We start from the raw sequence: 20,344 nt of genomic DNA on the forward strand, positions 1-20,344 counted from the left end.
CTGTTATAATATTTTTGTTAGTATCAAGTTACCGTAAATTATTATTTTGTAGGGGGCTATTCATAAATTACGTCATTTCAAATTAGGGGAGGGGGGTCTGGACATCGGATGATGCTAGCATGACGTAGGAGGAAACGGGGTCATTCGAAGCATGATTTTTATTAGATGATTTTAGGGGTGGGGGGGGGGGGGTCAAAAATCGTATTTATCAAAAAAATTATGGACAGCCCCTAACTACATAGAGTCTTTTATTTTGAAAACATAAACATACTCTCTACACTATCGACCTTATTGGAGCAAAAACATAGGCAGCTTTCAATTTGTTTTTCTTTATGTCCATTTTAAAAATCCTCGCGTTGTCCCGGCTCATGGGAACCTGGGGTCCGGTTGGCAACTAATCCCAAGAATTGACGTAGGCACTAGTTAAAGTCCATTAAAAATTTAGTCCATTAGTCCATTTTAGTCCAATGAAAAGTTAGTTAGTCCATTTTAAAGTATCCATGAGTTTATACATTGAACTACAAATGCAAGCTTCAATGTTTCCATCGAGAGATTTCACAAAAAACGGATAACCTGTAGTTATTTTCATCAGAGTAATAAAGTTACACAATACATTTTATTGGAGCCTGATTTACCCAGACAGTGTTAAAAATACTTCGTTTAAATTTGTGAATGCAACTCTAACTCAATAAAAACCTGAACTGTCAAGTAAACACCGCATGAGAAAACACAATGTGGCCGTTTTTACTGTTTTAATAAATAGTAGCTGTTAATTTAATGACTCCATGATAAAGTCCGGACAGAAGTCGTATTTGCAAACATTTGGGCTCATAAAACTTTTATTGCCGAATGGATCCTGCTAAAAGGTCAAATGGTATGTTTTCATTGGTTATTTATTAGGTGTTAGACTAGAAGAACAAGGTACTTAGGTACATTAACACAGATGGTTATGGGTTGAAATCTCGCCACAATGTATTTTTCATCACACCAGCAGGCCTATTATGGATAGCTTTATACACGTGACAAAACATCCGTCACTTTTTAACAGAGCGCGATTGAAAGTGACGGATACCGTTTTATCACACTGTCAAGTGGACAAGAACGACCATCATATCCGTACAGCACATTAAAGCTCTCTATGTCATTCAAAAACCGGACAAGTGCGAGTCGGACTCGCCCACCGAGGGTTCCGTACTTTTTAGTATTTGTTGTTATAGCGGCAACAGAAATACATCATGTGTGAAAATTTCAACTGTTTAGCTATCACGGTTCGTGAGATACAGCCTGGTGACAGACGGACGGACAGACGGACGGATGGACGGACGGACGGACGGACGGACGGACGGACAGCGGAGTCTTAGTAATAGGGTCCCGTTTTACCCTTTGGGTACGGAACCCTAAAAACGGATGAGAAAGTTACATTTTATCTACAAGGGTTGCAAAGTAGTCTAATGAAAATTTTGAGTTCTTTCCTCATGCTGGCTAATAAGATTAATTTCTAAGCGCCACTAACCCGGGGTAACCCGTTAAACCGTTAACCCAGTTTCAAATTGTACTAGTAACCATGGTACCTACTCCAGGTTTAGCCGGTTAACCCCGGGTTTGTGGGATGGTGCAAGTGGCGCTAAGTGATATTTTTTTATGATAAATATTTAATAACGTTTATTTAGATTCAATTTGTAATGTTTTACAATCGGTATTTTCAGTCGTGTTGTTGTGGTGAAAACTTTGTTTTAGAAAGAAAAATTGCATTTATTTACATCAAACCAAACCATGTAATTTACAAACAAGACATATATAAGATGGACGTTAAAAAGGACTCCCATTCAGCGTAATGCTACGGTAAGCCGCAACGCTGAATTTAACTTATTTCACTCGGGAGCAAAGTTTGTTTAAGCCTCGTGCCTCGAAACACTCGCAACGCTCTAGATTCCACTTTTCGAACCACTCGGTTCGCTCTTAATTCAATTTCAGAATCTCTTAGACGCAGTATTTATCCCACTATGCCGATTTTTTCCACATATTCACATTTAAAGTATCTTTTTTTCCAGTTCCTGGTATGCTACCCATACCCCCCAGACTGGGGCGAGACGTACCCCTCCATGATGGTGCTCCTCCGTTTCCTGGTGTACTACTCGCTGCCGCTGGCCGTCATCGCGCTGTTCTACATACTGATGGCGCGCCATCTGGTGCTGAGCACGCAAAACATGCCGGGGGAGATGCAGGGCACGCAGAGACAGGTGGGTGGATATTGGCAATTTGCAATTTGTGGCTTTCCATCAGAGAAAGGTCCTTATAATACGTCATGTACATAAGGACCTTTCCATCAGAAAAGGGTACTTATGGTCCATGTGATGGAAAGGTAGGGGCGAGACGTACCCCCCCACGATGGTGCTCCTCCGTTTCCTCGTGTACTACTCGCTACCGCTGGCCGTCATCGCGCTGTTCTACATCCTGATGGCGCGCCATCTGGTGCTCAGCACTCAGAACATGCCGGGGGAGATGCAGGGCACGCAGAGACAGGTGGGTGGATCTTGTCAATTTGTAAGTTGTGACCCTTCTGTATGGAAAGCAACATTTTCTCTTGTAGAATTTTCCGTCCATTTAGACAATATTTTGATTTTTATTATTTGAATGCAGAAATTCCACTATTATTAAGGGGCCCAATTTGACAATTGTAAACTAACGTATCCCATGTATAAATTTCATATTTTAATTTTATACTTTAAGAAAAAAAGTAGCTGGATTTTTGCGAGGGAGGGGCACGTCAAATGTAGGCTATTTATACGTAACGTACAAATAGCCATGTCACGTTGGTCCATACAAAAGTTTGCACAATTGTGCTTCAAGGTTTTCGAAGGGGTAAGGTCTTAAAGGCGACTCCAGTTATTAAATACTCTAAGGTCGTGTCAATCCGGACAAGTAGTTGAAAAAAACCTAGTTACTTATCGGAAATAATGTATTATCATTACCTATGTAAATAACTACCATCAGTAAGTACGCTGATGATACAATTATGTGTCATTTCTATGTATTTTCATTGAAACTACTTTCAACAAAAGGTTATTATCGACAAAGCTTTCGAAGATTCAAAAGATAGTCTGACCTTTGTACAAACTTGTCATGTCTCTTGCCAACACTTCAACTATTTACAACAAGGCGTCACTTGGCAATTTTATCTGTACGTCGACGTCAAAGATATCTTTACACTTTTGCACCGTACTCCTTTGTAATAAGGCGAAAAATGTAAACATATCTTTGACGTCGACCATACATACCTACATTGGCTACATTTTCAACGATCACATAAAAGGTCACATTCTGTTACGGCAACCAACACTGTTACGCCATTGGGGAAGAGAGGACAATACGTGTCGTGTAAAAGTTACAGTGCAGTCGACTTCACAAACATCTTTACAAGCCAACGTTCCCAAAGTATATTTACACGCCTAATGGCTCCTCTACACAATGGCCCAGTGCAGCTCCACCGCTGGGCCAGCGAGATGGCCATGCGATGGTTGGAACGCAACTACACGATGGCGGCATTCAGTTGTGATCTATCCGGTTGCCAAGATGGACGTGGGAGCATTAGCCGTTGCAGAAATTTATCTATACACCACGTACCTACCAATATATTCTTCAATTAAAAAAAATGGCGTTGAAGCTGCAGGAGTTTTTTGATGATACCTACTTCCCGAAAAAAAATGAATATTTGAATGAAAATGATTAAAAAAACCGTTTGATTGAAAATGATTAAAAAAAATTGATACTGAGCACAAAAGTCCACACTCGACCGCGTTCGCAAGCACGCACTGTGGATTGCGCCACGTGTAGATGCGTACAGCCATCGCTGGCCCACTACCTTTGATGTGCGGACGAAAAACCGACACCGCGGCCATCCCATTGCCAATCGCCGCGCCATAAGCCATCCCACACCCCTCACTACACGTTTAACATGATGGCCGATCACAGTGGGCCAATATGATGGGCCATCGTGTAGAGAAACCATAAGACACTGACAATAAGGTAGTGTAAATATATTTTTGGAACGTTGGCTTGCAAAGATGATTGTGAACTCAAACCACACCTACAGTAGGTATTGGCGGACTGCCAGTATTCCTTTTTCGGTTTTTTTTTTTAATCGTATGGCAAACATATTATAAAAATAGAAACAAATACAATCAGATGTCTACACTAAGACCATTCAGCCACTTTATGGCTTCGTCGCTCAGGGTGATCAGGTCTTCGGGAGGACCGGCGACATAGCGCGTTATAGGGCAGTCTTGGATTATATGCTGGATGGTTTGGGCTTCCGCACCGCAGCCGCAGGCCGGGGAGTCCACCCACCCACAGCGGTGTTTGTAATAGGCGCAACGACCGTGGCCAGTACGGAGCCAGGCGTAATTTCATATCCTAGTTTCCCTGCCATTAACAAGCCCCAAGATTTCGTCCACTCGTGTTTTATATTAAAATGGGTATCGACCAGGTTTTTGGCGATGCTACACGAAGGATTTCTGGATTTGAGGTGTTGCTTGGTTGGCTTTAAAAACTCCGTGTAACATGGTAGGTTACGGTTGTTTTGGATCTTAGACACTTCCCGAAGCAAGGCGTCCTTCCTCCTAGGATCTGGCGGGGCAATCCGTGACAGCACAGGGAGCCAGTGGCAAGGAGTAGATCGGAGCGCCCCGGATATGACTCGCAATGGCTTTGTTTAGTTCGACATCTACTTTAGAGGTGTGTGCACTGCCTTTTTCGGTTGAAGTTATTATCTAACGTTCATTTGTATAAGTATGAAGACGTGTCATTTTTATATACAATTTGAGTAACATCGTTGATGGTCGTTAAAAAACGATTTAGGTATTAATTTTTGTATGCGTAGGTGTAGGTACTTTCTGTTAATGCTTCCATTAAATCAAGAAGTTTTTTTTTATAGATAATACATTAACATAGTGGACTGTTCCTAATGGTAGAAACTGTTCAAACATATCATTACTAATATTACTATTAAAGAAAACCGTCATATACGTTCCTAAAATTATTTTAGCAGTAGGTGAAATTCTTTAAAAATTATTTATGTTATGACAAGAAATTACATTTAGAAACACTTTTTTCTAGAACATTGATTTACTTAATTAGACTAAGATAAATTAATAAATAAAAAAATAGATTGAATAAAAATATTAAAAACAAAATCTCTTTTTTAATTGGTTTTCTTAAGCTAACAACTTAAGAAAAGGTAACAAGTAACAGTTTCATTTATGGATCCCTAAAATGAACCAGAAGCCATAATAGTTTTGGCAAAGCAGGCTGCGATCCTGCCAAGAATTCGTACAGCAACATGCTGGGTTGTAAACGGGATTTACATTGTAGATACAGTATTATTTTTTAAGACTTGGCCTCAGTCTTAAAGTATGAATCATCAGGAAAAAAGCACTTCTATAGCTCCCTTTTCTAGTTTTAGGTGAATCAGTGCGGACATGATGGTCGTTCTTAGATTATCTACCTGACAGCGAGATAAAACGGTGTCCCTCGAATGCACGATTTGACATTGACACCAACATACCCAGTTTATCCTTTGAGTCGACAATTAGAAACATACCAACCGTGGAACTACGTTAAATTTACTAAGTAGACAACATAAAAATCCTTAGTAAGGTTAGGGTTAGCCAGTGTCTACATGAACACAAGAAACAAAGATAAACTTGATGTGTGCCGCTTATTTACTAGGTACTTGCTAAAGCTCGAAAATCATTTACTGGACAAGCAGTATATTTCTACAACAAAATTCCTAATTTGCCAAATTTGAATAGAAAAATCGTACTAGGTATAATGTGTCAGATTATTTGGAAGAAAAGGATGAATCGGATGATTGTATTTATTACTTGTATTGTATTAGTCAAGTAATTAAATATATAATGGTTTTAAGGAAACAACGTGCAATAATTGACGGACATAAGTGTACATTTGTATACCTACATGGCAATAATAAAATTGAAATTGAAACAAAATATATTACCTACTAAGTACCTACCTCATTAAATGCTTCAAATGTGAAAGTTCAACGACCTTTGCGACGCGTTATTTACTGATGTTTTTTTAATAACAAAAAGCTAAACAAAAATAGAATAACAAGTTCAATGTACATAAGGAAACCCGATGACGTACTCGTATGTGTAGAGTATGACGTAAAGAACAACCCCCGACAATTCACCTCCCACTAGATACGTGAGTATGTGACACACATACACCTACTATCATAATATCTAAGTATAATTGTACTAGGTCCGTTTGTTTCCCATTAAGTTTTAAGTCATAATGTATTGTTTGTCATATTATCGTTAGAGTCGGACCAGAAAAAGGCTGCAGCGGATTTGATAGCCCACGCAGTGCAAGTGTCATTTATACGTCATAATTTCATAGAAGTTTGACGTTAAAAATAACACTTGCACTACGTGGGCTATCAAATCCGCTGCAGACTATTCTTGGTCTGACTCTAGTCATAAAACTGAAACCGCTAACTTTTCAGGATTTTCGTAAGGTTATTCTATAGATAGGTTAGGTTAGGTTTGTTTTATGGCAATCCTGAAAAGTTACGCGTTTCTGAGAAAAACCAATTAATGACTAACGAAAATTCGGACAAACAATGTTATGACTTAAAACTATTTGGGAAACAATAGAGACCCATAACGTACTAGATGTTTGTTTTGAGGATCAAATGTCCCATTGCATTAAAGCAATACAAAAGAAATGACAGTCAAAGTCAAATTTTCAAAAAGAAATGACAGTCAAAGTCAAGTTCAAACCAGCTTTTTTTGACCTAACCTCCTGAGGTCAGAGGTTAGAGTTAGAGATTGTCCCAGAGCATTTGTTCTGTTTTTGAAATTGGAACCCTTAATTACACAATTCAAGTTCAAAATAGATTTTGGAATATGTACAAAAAAATGTACGCAGGGACTTAGGAGGCTAAGGAACAATCGCACCAAGTGGCTTCGCCTGAGAAAAAAATGCATTATTTATGCATTTACATAGACTGTTAAAATAATAACCATTTCCTTGCCGGATAAACTTTATTTTCTTTTTAACCGCCTACTAAATCGCAACCACGCTACAAGCAATATCAGACAGGCCCATATGGTCTATAAGAGCGTTGGAGTGGAGCCAAACGATTATGTGGAATAAGTGCTCCAAAGCTAATTTTACTAAAAACCAATCGATTACAATAAAATGGTTAGCGTTCGGGGTTTGTTTGGGCATTATAAAGGCGAAATTCCACCAGTGTGCGGAACTTTCAGATTCAGATTTTTTATTTATAAACATAAAGTAAAGTTTACATGTCAATATCTTAAAACTAGAAAAGTATTTTATATAATTTATGTGTATTTACAACTATTTATACTGTGCGGTACAAGCATTTTTGTGAGTACTGAATATGCTTGGAGGACATTTATTTGTGTGATGAGTACAGATATTTGTTCCTGAGTTTTTCTATGTATTTAAGTATTTGTATATTATAATTATGTATAAGTATATATCGGTGTCTGAGTATCCACAACACAAGCTTGAGGTTATTGTGGTGCTTGAGTCAATTTTATATATTTATTCATATTTATACCAAAATTTTAAATCAGAATCGGCCTCTCGGTCACTTTAAATAATATATAATATTATGAAAAGAAAGTATTCAAGTACTTGTAACAACTTTTCTGTAATATCTATAAAATATTTTTATCCTATTACGTAAATTTCTTTGATGTACGTACATAATACTTACGTCACTGATGTTATCACAACTGTTGAAAAACGAACACGACCCACCCGCGTTTACGACTGTCGTGTAGACACGTCGTTAAAAATATAAATAAACCTTCTGGAATTGACAATGGAGAAGGTATCCCTTTTTCTGGTTCACTGGAAACTATTTCTTATTTGTCTATACCTTTAGTCTGTATCTTTAGGTATTTAAATAAAAGTAAACAAAATCTACCCTCAAATGGCTCCTTAAGCCAGTTGAGGGTAGATGAAAACATTACATGATCAAATAATGTACGTTAAAGTCAGGTCGTTCAGTGATAGATCCAGGCGCTTTTGTATTTGGTTGGTTAGCCAATAAATGTTATAACTACTCGAAAATGTACAAATTGTATGTTTACTTTTATTTAAATATGTACCTAAAGATACAGACTATAGTCAGTCCTTTAGGAATCGTGTTTAAAGACCTAAGGATGCCCTACACTCTATTTACCTATACCTATTGACCTGGGTGCTTAGCCAACATAGCGTAGTCATCTCTCTCCATCACTCTTTCATATTAGTGCGACAATGACAGTTGCGTTTCGTTCGCTACGGAGCGTAATCGATTAGCATGTTGGCTGCGGACCCTGATGCCTAAAATATCCCAAGGCTTGTCAATTCGATGTAACCCCGGACAGAGATATGGAACGTTATAGTAATTTCATTTTTAGACTGAAACGCTTTGATTCGTTATAGACATGGTACATTTTTAGTACAGTATAAATACATAATTAGGCTTTGCCAGTCTTTAGAAATTAATGGAGAAAACGAATATACTAGGGTAGTTACTAAATTACTGAATTACAGCTCATATCATTTCATTTGATAACGTGCACCCAAAATTCAGTACTGTCTTGAATTTTGTTTCACGGACAAGTTTAATTATGTTTTAGTTTAGTAAATAGCTTTATGTCCCTTAATGAAAGTAAAATACCTAATTTATTAATGCATTACCCATTAAATATTCCGATTCAAAACCATTGATAGCTTAAAAAACGATTCTTAATGGTGAATAAAACTTTTAATTAGGTACTCTTACAACAAACTTTTGCAACCCACTTAAACCAATACAATTCAAGGTGTTCAACCGATCTCTACCAATTGTACTACGGTTCTTAAGGTCTTCATTTTAATGGAAAGGTTCTTTTATCAATGAAATCCTTAAAAAGTCTTATCGAGCGCAAGAAAGACCTTTGGAATACTAATGGAAATGGGGGAAAATCGTTAAAAGTGTCACGTTATCGCTTGACAGCACTATTTACTTATTTAAGGCGCTTAAATAGGGAATATTAGGCAAAGCTCTGCGTAGGTGGTAGGTACCACTAGCACATAGTAAACAAACCTCATTGACATCAATGACACATCATGCGTCACTAGGTCAATCACATGGCCTACCGTGAAACACGACAATCGAAAGTTCGGTTTCTGCATCTCTATCACTTTTGCTTATTCGATCGATAGAGAGGCAGATAAAGAAATTTCGATTGTCGCGTTTCATGGTAGGCCACCTGTAAACAAACCGCCTTGGTGCATCAATGTCATAGTGAAAACTTGCCAAAAAACTGTGTAAGGCCTAGTTCGTATAGGGGCTGTCCATAAATTACGTCATCGATTTTTGACGATTTTGGACCCCCCCCCCCCCCTATAATCATCCAAAAATCATGCATCAAATGACCCCATTTCCTCCTACTTCATGCTACCGTCATCCGATGTCCAGACCCCCCCCCCCCCCTAATTTGAAATGACGTAATTTATGAATAGCCCCATAAGTTACTCTATGCTTTACTAAACAAATTAGTTCTACACTCTGGCGGCAGAACATTGCAGTAATACTCCCTATACTTACCAGTAGATCGTTTTATTTTGTTACTTAGCGAGCTCAACGACACTAATAAAAATAAACTCAAATTTTTTGCCAAATTCATTTACTCGTCGGGCCATATCGATTCATCATGACTGTCACCCAAAATTGCTCTCACACTACTTGTTTGTATCTAAAATATTTGGTACGTCACTTTCGTCTTTTCTACGTAACTATACAGATTGGCTAAATAATTGTATTTGTATTTGTACGAAAAAAATTGCCGTAGGCACTAGTTTTTGCGAAAGCGACTGCCATCTGACCTTCCAACCCAGAGGGTATACTAGACCCTATTGGGATTAGTCAGGTTCCCTCACGATGTTTTTCTTCACCTAAAATAATATCAAATGATATTTCGTACGGAAGTTCTGAAAAACACATTGGTACGAGCCGGGGGTTTGAACCCGCGACCTCCAGATTGAAAGTCGGACGCTCTAACGGCTAGGCCACCAAGCCGCACTTACACAATACATACATCTATGTATTTTCGTATTCATACAAGATTCATAACATCAAACCATTTCCTCTCCCACCTCCGCTCAACACAGCTACATACAGTGCAGATAAGTGCTACGCAATCTGTCAATATGATGTCTATGCTGTCGGTACGATCAAATGCACAGTGTGTTTAAAATGACGCAAATAGCAAGGTGACGCAGCTGCCAACGGTACCATCGTCTGTTAACTGACATTCGACCTTATTGCTAAGATATAAGGCACACCGATTGTTAATTTAGAGAGTTGTTGTTTAGTACACTTCGCATGATTACATGTGTACCAAAGACATATGTACTCGTAACTCCGTATAAGATGAATAAAGTCTAAGAAAAAAACGTGCCTCGGAAATCAAGAAAAAGTCATTCTCGGACAGATGGCGCACACACCTTTGGCCTATGGTCGGCTAGATGGCGTTGACGACACCGTTTTATATTTAACAATTTTAACACATAGGTATCAGTGAATGAACTTGGGTCAAAATGATATAAAAATAATAAAATCATTTATCCATATACATAAAATTTTCGATAGTTTTATACGTTTTCATTTTGAGTTTTTGTAGGTGTGTCGATAGATGGCAGTAAATTTACTGTGACTACAAAATTTACTATGACAGGAGCCCTCTATACTATCTATTCTCTTTGGTGTACTAATCTAGATCTAGACTTATCTAACGACATAAAAGCTTAAGCTTAAGCAAATGAATTTCCTAATAAATCAATGCTAAGTACAATTCAAAGGCTGTGCCCTGTAAGGTGCCTCTATAGTGTTCATGTGAAACAATGTATGTTACCTATATTTGACATCTATACTATACCACTACCATGGTTTCAATAAATAAATAATTGGCCAAGCACGAAGTCAAGACTACGGTGTTCAGAGCACCGTACGACACATCCCTAGGTGGTTTTAAGTTTGGATACTTATACTAATTTATCCCATAAGTACATTTTATTCACTACTAGCTGTGCCCGCGGCTCCGCCCGCGTGGAATTCGGTCTGTGTCGGTAAGCGGCTAATTTCTAATCCTATTTTCTCTCCCTCTCCCCTGGAGGCGGAACTTGAAGTAAAGTTGACAGATGGATATGCTAGAGGACTGTATCCACTGTGTCCGGATAAAGTATTTTACAACTACCTTATTAAGCCCCAAGAGTCCAGGCTCTTAAATAGAATTAGGCTCGGGGGCTAAAGAGCTAAATAGCCTTTTAGGCGTCAAGAGATGAGGCGAGCCCTAAAAAAAGAGCTAAAAGGCTCGAGTCCTTTGGATCACTACCTTTATCATATGTTAGAAAGTCATTGAAAACGCGAGCGAACGAGCGCGACAATTTTTCGATGTAAAAAAACGCAATTCGATAGACAGTTGTACATGTTTACTTTTAGTATGGAAATCAGTCACATCATTATATCACGAAAATTGAATGTCACCTTTATCATATCTTAGAAAGTTATTGAAACCGCGAGCGAAGCGAGCGCGAAAATTTTTCGATATAAAAAAACGCAATTGGATAGACAGTTGTACATGTTTACTTTTAGTATGGAAATCAGTCACATCATTATATCACGAAAATTGAATGTCACCTTTATCATATGATAGAAAGTAATTGAAAACGCGAGCGAAGCGAGCGCGAAAATGTTTCGATATAAAAAACGCATTTTGATAGCAGTTGTACATTTTTACTTTTAGTATGGAAATCAGTCACATCATTTTATCACGAAAATTGATAGTGCCGCAGCAGTAACGTTGCAACAGAGTACCTAATGCTGCTGCAGTCGCCACCCGAATGTCACCTTTATCATATCTTAGAAAGTTATTGAAAACGCGAGCGAAGCGAGCGCGACAAATTTTCGATTTAAGAAAACGCAATTGGATAGACAGTTGTACATGTTTACTTTTAGTATGGAAATCAGTCACATCATTATATCACGAAAATTGAATGTCACCTTTATCATATGTTAGAAAGTCATTAAAAACGCGAGCGAAGCGAGCGCGAAAATTTTTCGATATAAAACAACGCAATTTGATAGACAGTTGTACATTTTTACTTTTAGTACGGAAATCAGTCACATCATTTTATCACGAAAATTGACAGTGCCGCAGCAGTAACGTTGCAACAGAGTAATGCTGCTGCAGTCCCTGACCGAATATCACCTTTATCATATCTTAGAAAGTTATTGAAAACGCGAGCGAAGCGAGCGCCAAAATTTTTCGTTATAAAAAAAACGCAATTTGATGGACAGTTGTACATTTTTACTTTTAGTACGGAAATCAGTCACATCATTTTATCACGAAAATTTACAGTGCCGCAACAGTAACGTTGCAACAGAGTACCTAATGCTGCTGCAGTCGCCACCCGAATGTCACCTTTATTATATCTTAGAAAGTTATTGAAAACGCGAGCGAAGCGAGCGAGACAAATTTTCGATTTAAGAAAACGCAATTAGATAGACAGTTGTACATTTTTACTTTTAGTACGGAAATCAGTCACATCATTTTATCACGAAAATTTACAGTGCCGCAACAGTAACGTTGCAACAGAGTACCTAATGCTGCTGCAGTCGCCACCCGAATGTCACCTTTATCATATCTTAGAAAGTTATTGAAAACGCGAGCGAAGCGAGCGCGACAAATTTTCGATTTAAGAAAACGCAATTGGATAGACAGTTGTACATGTTTACTTTTAGTATGGAAATCAGTCACATCATTATATCACGAAAATTGAATGTCACCTTTATCATATGTTAGAAAGTCATTAAAAACGCGAGCGAAGCGAGCGCGAAAATTTTTCGATATAAAAAAACGCAATTTGATAGACAGTTGTACATTTTTACTTTTAGTACGGAAATCAGTCACATCATTTTATCACGAAAATTGACAGTGCCGCAGCAGTAACGTTGCAACAGAGTAATGCTGCTGCAGTCCCTGACCGAATATCACCTTTATCATATCTTAGAAAGTTATTGAAAACGCGAGCGAAGCGAGCGCCAAAATTTTTCGTTATAAAAAAAACGCAATTTGATGGACAGTTGTACATTTTTACTTTTAGTACGGAAATCAGTCACATCATTTTATCACGAAAATTTACAGTGCCGCAACAGTAACGTTGCAACAGAGTACCTAATGCTGCTGCAGTCGCCACCCGAATGTCACCTTTATTATATCTTAGAAAGTTATTGAAAACGCGAGCGAAGCGAGCGAGACAAATTTTCGATTTAAGAAAACGCAATTAGATAGACAGTTGTACATGTTTACTTTTAGTATGGAAATCAGTCACATCATTATGTCACGAAAATTGAATGTCACCTTTATCATATGTTAGGAAGTCATTGAAAACGCGAGCGAAGCGAGCGCGAAAATTTTTTGATATAAAAAACGCATTTTGATAGACAGTTGTACATTTTTACTTTTAGTATGGAAATCAGTCACATCATTTTATCACGAAAATTGACAGTGCCGCAGCAGTAACGTTGCAGCAGAGTACCTAATGCTGCTGCAGTCGCCACCCGAATGTCACTTTTATCATAGCTTAGAAAGTTATTGAAAACGCGAGCGAAGCGAGCGCGAAAATTTTTCGATATAAAAAACGCATTTTGATAGACAGTTGTACATTTTTACTTTTAGTATGGGAATCAGACGAATCAGTCACATCATTTTATCACGAAAATTGACAGTGCCGCACCAGTAACGTTGCAACAGATTACCTAATGGTGCTGCAGTCGCCACCCGAATGTCACCTTTATCATATGTTAGGAAGTCATTGAAAACGCGAGAGAAGCGAGCGCGAAAATTTTTTGATATAAAAAACGCATTTTGATAGACAGTTGTACATTTTTACTTTTAGTATGGAAATCAGTCACATCATTTTATCACGAAAATTGACAGTGCCGCACCAGTAACGTTGCAACAGATTACCTAATGGTGCTGCAGTCGCCACCCGAATGTCACCTTTATCATACCTTAGAAAGTTATTGAAAACGCGAGCGAAGCGAGCGCGACAATTTTTCGATATAAAAAAAACGCAATTTGATAGACAGGTGTACATTTTTATTTTTAGTGTGGACACATTATTTTATCACGAAAATTGACAGTCCTGCAGCAGTACTTAACGTTGCAGCAGAGTAATGCTGCTGCAGTCGCCAACCGAATGTCACATTTATCATATCTTAGAAAGTTATTGAAAACGCGAGCGAAGCGAACGCGTAAATTTTTCGATAATTTTTGGTGCCCCTAGACAATGGTGCCCTAAGCAAGTGCTTATTTTGCTTAAAAGAAAATCCGGCACTGCAAATGACAGACGTCAATGTTTTTTTTTTTCAAAGTACCCACCTTCGTGGCCATTATTAGGTAAGTGCTTAAGGAGGCGATACGTATGAATATGGATTTGATATGGATGCGATATAATTACGATTAGGTATAATTCATGACGGAGAAAATAAATAATTTTAAATAATTTTATGCAATTATACGTGTGTTGATATGTGTGTTTATTTTACCACTACGTAACTATGTAAACTCATTTTTAGTTTTCTTGGTTACTTAATGTTTACTCAGCTCCCCAAAAGATGGCACTGTGCAATGAGGGGCAATTAATTTACTGTCGTTTAATTTTGTTGTATTATTAAATCAACACAATTATTCAATTAAATTTGTTGATATCCGTACGATTAATTGAAATTTTAGAAGAGGGGTCGTCTAAACTTAGAATGGTGGCTTATTTATGTCACATCGAATTAAATTCAGCGTCATCTGTTAGTTTACCAGGCTACTCTATAGTGTTAACACATATTTGAAAAAAGTTTGCCCCTCCTTCCTAAGTAGCGCCATACGATTCAGGGGCAAACTTAAGTCAATCGAGTGTTGTGGCTACCCCCCATTTTAGGGGTTGAATTTTTATAGCCTATAACCTGGCCGGGGATTTTCTCGACAGATTAGTAAAGTTTTCATCAAAATCCGTTCAGCCGTTTTCACGTGATGCGCGTTCAAATAAACAGACAAACAGATAAACAGATAAACAGACAAACAGACAAAAATTCTAAAAACTGTTGGAACGTGTTCTGTTATCAATTCTAAGTATCCCAGCCAACTTTTTTTCAAATATCTTCCATGTACAGACTTTCGACCCTCTTCAGCTTTATTATATGTATAGAAGATAGATAGATTAGGAAATAAGAAGGTAATGTCTGGGAGCTCTGGGACCTTGGAGTTTGGACTTTTATTAAAGGCCTCTGGGCTAGTATAGGTAATGTAGAAGTTATAAAGCTTCTACCTTAGATATATTTTTTAGAGATTAAAGATTTTATTTACCACCTTGTCGCGTTGATTGTATATCCATAACAAATTACAGCTTTCTAACACTAACAATCAACCTCATCTTGGAGGTGAAAAGAGGAAAAATCGTAAGTCCCATTTCGGCCAACCGAAATCAAGAACGTTTATATAATATAGGCCTACCGTTTATCTAAAACGTTTGGTGAAAGCACATTTCTAGTAGAAACAAATTATTATGAATTTCTCTGTAATTTGTACAAACCATTTCGTAAACTGACATTCCGCTAAACTGTTGTTAGGGTTCCGTACCCAAAGGGTAAAACGGGACCCTATTACTTTGTCAGGCTGTCCTTGACATAGAACTCCGGTAGCCGTTTAAGAAGTGTAACACTCTTTCGGTAGATGTCGCTAAGGGTCCCCTTGACCTGTAATATGGTGGAAAGATTTGCTGGCTATGGATGAGGTCTTGGTGGCTCAGATAGCAGAGCGCTGGAGTATCGATCCAGAGGCCGTGAGTTCAAGTCTCACCCAAGACAGTAATTTTTCCACTTTTATTTAAATTTATGTGTTAGATGGTCGATCGCTATGAAGAGGTCGAACGTGTTACCACACGAAATAGAGACAAATTACATGTGGTCGCGATCCTCAGCAATGAGAAAACGAGAAAGAAGATACGTCTCAGTGAGTCTGGTGCTTGTACAACAAGAAAACCATAAAAAGAAACCATAGCAGTCCACCATGTCAAGCAAATTTCAAGGATATGTGGAGTTCTGTTTTGTTACAGTACGTCATTTTTAATAGTATAAGTCATGGAAAGCTTGAGAAAACGGAGAGTTACGAATCGGTTCGAAGGTCATTGGGACGAGGTAACTCTTAATGCAAGCCAATCACTAGGGAATTCAAGTTATTATACCTATCCTATATTCATTGCCCTTGTCTTCTCGATATTTATGTACGGTGCCGAAACTTGGAGCCTGAAAAGCTGTGATGTGGCTAAGATTGACGCTTTTGAAATATGGTGTTGGCGAAGACTGCTGCGTATACCTTGGACAGCTAGAAGAACTAACATCTCTATTTTGGAAGAACTCAGTATTACCACACGGCTCTCCGAAGCATGCCATGAACGAACCCTTAGATTTTTCGGACACATTATGAGATCATCAATGCATGATATGGAGAAGTGTATCATCTTGGGGCGAATGAATGGTAAACGCGCTCGGGGTGGGGCTCGTAAGAGATGGTCTGACGCCATGAAGAAGGCGAGTGGCGGCAGCCTGCACCGTGCAGTTCACTTGGCTTATGACCGCAATCAGTGGGGACATGTTGCATGTGGTCGCGATCCTCAGCATTGAGGGAACGAGTAAGAAGAAGAATATTCATTTACAAACCCTATTTTACTCACAGCATATTCGAAATATAATACGTAGGTAGTTCACTGACCAGCAACCTGCATAGATCAAATTTTCAAGAAAAAGAACAAATTAATGATTTTTCTTAAGAAACCTGAAAGTCAAGGTCACGCCGATTTCACGCCGAAAACACGCCGCCGCCGCCGATTTTTTGGCAAACGCCGCCGCCGATCATTTATTAATCGGCGCACACGTCTAGTCAGTACTTGGATGGGTGACCGTTTTTTTTTGCTCTTTTTTTCGTTTTTTTTTTGCATTATGGTACGGAACCCTTCGTGCGCGAGTCCGACTCGCACTTGCCCGGTTTTTTTACATCTTACTAGCATCCATAATATATTGAAGTATATTCTTCCACTTTTCTGAACATTTTCATTATTATTGATTCTTTTTTTGTGAGAATGGCTTTTTCTGCCAGGGCACTTTGCTAATTATTGATTCTTTCAAACACCAAAATAGTTGACAATTTTATATACGTCAGAGTTGACAGGCAACTTCGAGCATGAAAAACTAAATCAGTCAAAAATACTGGGTATACATGTCGCAGTCGGATCGTATAATCCGCCGTATTACATTACGGCTAGCCGTTTTCAAAAACAGGGGCGTTTTGAAATGCGGCGGTTTAACGATTAGCCGGATTGAATGCGGCTGAATGAGAATCCGCCGGAATGTATTCGGCGTCATACGTTCTTCAACACGGCTAGCCGTAATGTAATACAGCGAGTCATTAGCCGCCGCTTTGACAGTTTTTAGTTCCCATTTTTAACACCTGTGGCGCTGCCTGACAAACGCTGGGGTGTCCATCAAATCTGGAGTTCGTCGGACTGTTTCTTTTCAAAAAACATTTCCTTCGCAACTTAACTAGACGGAGCCCCGCTTCGCGGGGCTCCTATTTCTGAGCGGTTTGCCCTTCGGGCATCTGAAGCGACCTAACGAACCTAACCTACCTACCTATTGATTTAGTGAGACGTCCGTGAAAACATTACACTTTGAGGAAAAAAGCGTAGGTAGGTAAGTAGGTTAGGTTCGTTAGGTAGCTTCAGATGCCCGAAGGGCAAACCGCCCAGAAATAGGAGCCCCGCTTGCGGGGCTCCGTCTATTTAAGTTGTGAAGGAAATGTTTTGGAAAAGAAACACGTGTAGTGCGGTGGGACCATGGTAAAAATAAATTAAATTGCAAACATTGTCAAACTCCGGTTACGTAGGCGACCGAAAGAACTGGTCACTCTACAATCTAAAATAGTAGTACGATGCGGCTAAACGTAGGCCGCCTTATTGAAGAACGTATCGCAATGACAATCCGGCTAATCGTCGAACCGCCGCATTTCAAAACGCCCCTGTTTTTGAAAACGGCTAGCCGTAATGTAATACAGCGGATTATACGATCTGACTACGACATACATACGACCTCATGATAATCTTTGATATAGTCGCAATTGTTGTATTTTAAACTTGTAGACTGGGCAGGCACGACTCAAAAAGGAATAATATTACAATTAAGTCTGTGATTCGGCATTTCTCGGTTTTTGACGTTTAGGCTTGTTTCTGAAGCCCCCTCCAGACTATGGGCGTGAATCGCGGGCGAAGCCGCGAACGTGAGTGTGGAGTCGATTTCGCTGTCTACGAAAATCGACGCCACACTCGCGTTCGCGGCTTCGCGCCGCAATTCGCGCACGAGTGTGGAGGGGGCTTTACACAAAATGTAATTAACGTAAAGTATTAATCAATTTGCTCATGTTTCATATAAGTCACAGAAATAAGTATTAATAAATGTCTAAGTTTTAGTACAAGTAGGGTAACTGCGTCAGTTTGCCGTCCAGTACCTGTTTCCGTCCACTTGGCGGAGTTGCTACAAAGAATTGCGTATAATTTGAATATAAACCTAACTTACCGCACAATTTTGGACTTATTGTAAGTCAGCTTTTAAAAGAAAAAATATTTTAGTAGAACTGGAATTCATGAGTACCAAATCTTAACTGACATCTTTGTCACTCAAACAAGTTTGATCAAGATCGGCTTACTTTATATTTCGTCAACTTTACCTTTGTTTCCAAAACCTGTGAATTTTAACTGTCATATACAATACAGGCGGCGTAGCACGGTCGCGTTTTTATCGCTTGTCACCATGCCTGTCACGTTCTAACAAGTATGTTAGTGCAAAAGGGACGCGCATAGTGATAGTCGATAAAAATGGAACCGTGCTGCGCCCGGTCTTCCAAAATTATTTTTTCGTAACAGAACAGTATCTAGATGCTGCTCTCACCGATCTGTTCCAAAATATACATACTGTATACAATTAATAAATGTAATGGTACTTAATGAGAAGGAATACTGTTTCGACGAATCAGATACTCTCAGTAAAATCTATAGGTAGATGACGCCATAGCTGTTAATAAATATTAAATGACTCTCTATACGCTTTAATAACTCTATGTGCGCTAATGTGAAAAAAAAACACAACGACAGTGAAGAACGGAATTCTTAATTTAAATTTGTACTGATAAACTCCAATAATAAATATGATTCTTACTGAGCACACTGCGATAGTCTATTGGTTGGAAAGCCCGTTCAAAATTTAAACTTATTTGCTTTATTACAAGGTTGCATTTTGCAGATCTTTTACTCTCTCATACTTATAGTAGGCTATTCAGAAAATAAATGAAATATCTCACAAAAGTAAGTAAGTAGAATAAAACTTTGTATCAAAGACATAAGTCATAAATTTCAATGCCAAAGTTTTAAGTAAGGATCTTTCTCACTAAAACTACTTCCTAATATGAATGACCAGTGTAAGCATCAGTTAGCTAGCCCTAAGCAACCAAAGATCAGGCTGCAGTTTAAAAACTAATAAAGATAGAGTTAACCTGATAATTTTCCCGCCGTCTCCATACTTGTTTTAGTTGGATATTGACTGGTCAGCTGCCTGTTAGCTATAGTTTTCGCGAAAATCGACAGGACAGAGGTGAAAATTTTTGTATGAAAACTTGCAACTTTAAATGCATTTTTTATCGAAACTATTGCATTCTAAAATGAAGTCAAAATCAGTCCATCGACTCAATTTTTTGCAAGCTTTCTAATGGTACCTCACACGATTCTTACAATTGAAAATAAAATTCAGCCTAACCCTCTAACCCCCTAAATTTCCCCCTAAAATCAGAAATAAGCAGTTTCGACTTATTCACAGTGTTAGTGATGGTACTTGCCATAACTATTCCAAATTTCAGGTACCTACATCAAACGGTCTTTGAGAAAAACGCATTTAACCGATTTGCAAGACCGAAGTGATCCCATATATAAGAGCACCGTGAACAAAGTTTTGTACGGTGCTCTAAAAACCGGGCAAGTGCGAGTCCGTTCCGTACCATAATGCAAAAAACGGCAAAAAAAACGGTCACCATTCCAAGTACTGACCCCGCCCGACGTTGCTTAACTTCGGTCAAAAATCACGTTTGTTGTATGGGATTGGGAGCCCCACTTAAATCTTTATTTTATTCTGTTTTTAGTATTTGTTGTTATAGCGGCA

At 38.5% G+C, this 20,344-nt stretch overlaps 1 protein-coding gene across 2 annotated transcripts in view; it reads left to right on the forward strand.

Moving 5' to 3' along the window:
• LOC134797750 (neuropeptide CCHamide-1 receptor-like) overlaps positions 1-20,344 on the forward strand; it is a 254,313-nt gene that overhangs the window by 205,041 nt on the left and 28,928 nt on the right. For both annotated transcript variants that reach the window (XM_063770109.1, XM_063770110.1), the window contains one exon: positions 2,052-2,240. In XM_063770109.1, coding sequence (XP_063626179.1) covers positions 2,052-2,240 — 189 coding nt within the window. The remainder of the gene's footprint in view (positions 1-2,051; positions 2,241-20,344) is intronic.

The sequence above is a fragment of the Cydia splendana genome, chromosome 15 (genome assembly GCF_910591565.1).
Source record: "Cydia splendana chromosome 15, ilCydSple1.2, whole genome shotgun sequence".
Lineage (NCBI taxonomy): Eukaryota > Metazoa > Arthropoda > Insecta > Lepidoptera > Tortricidae > Cydia > Cydia splendana.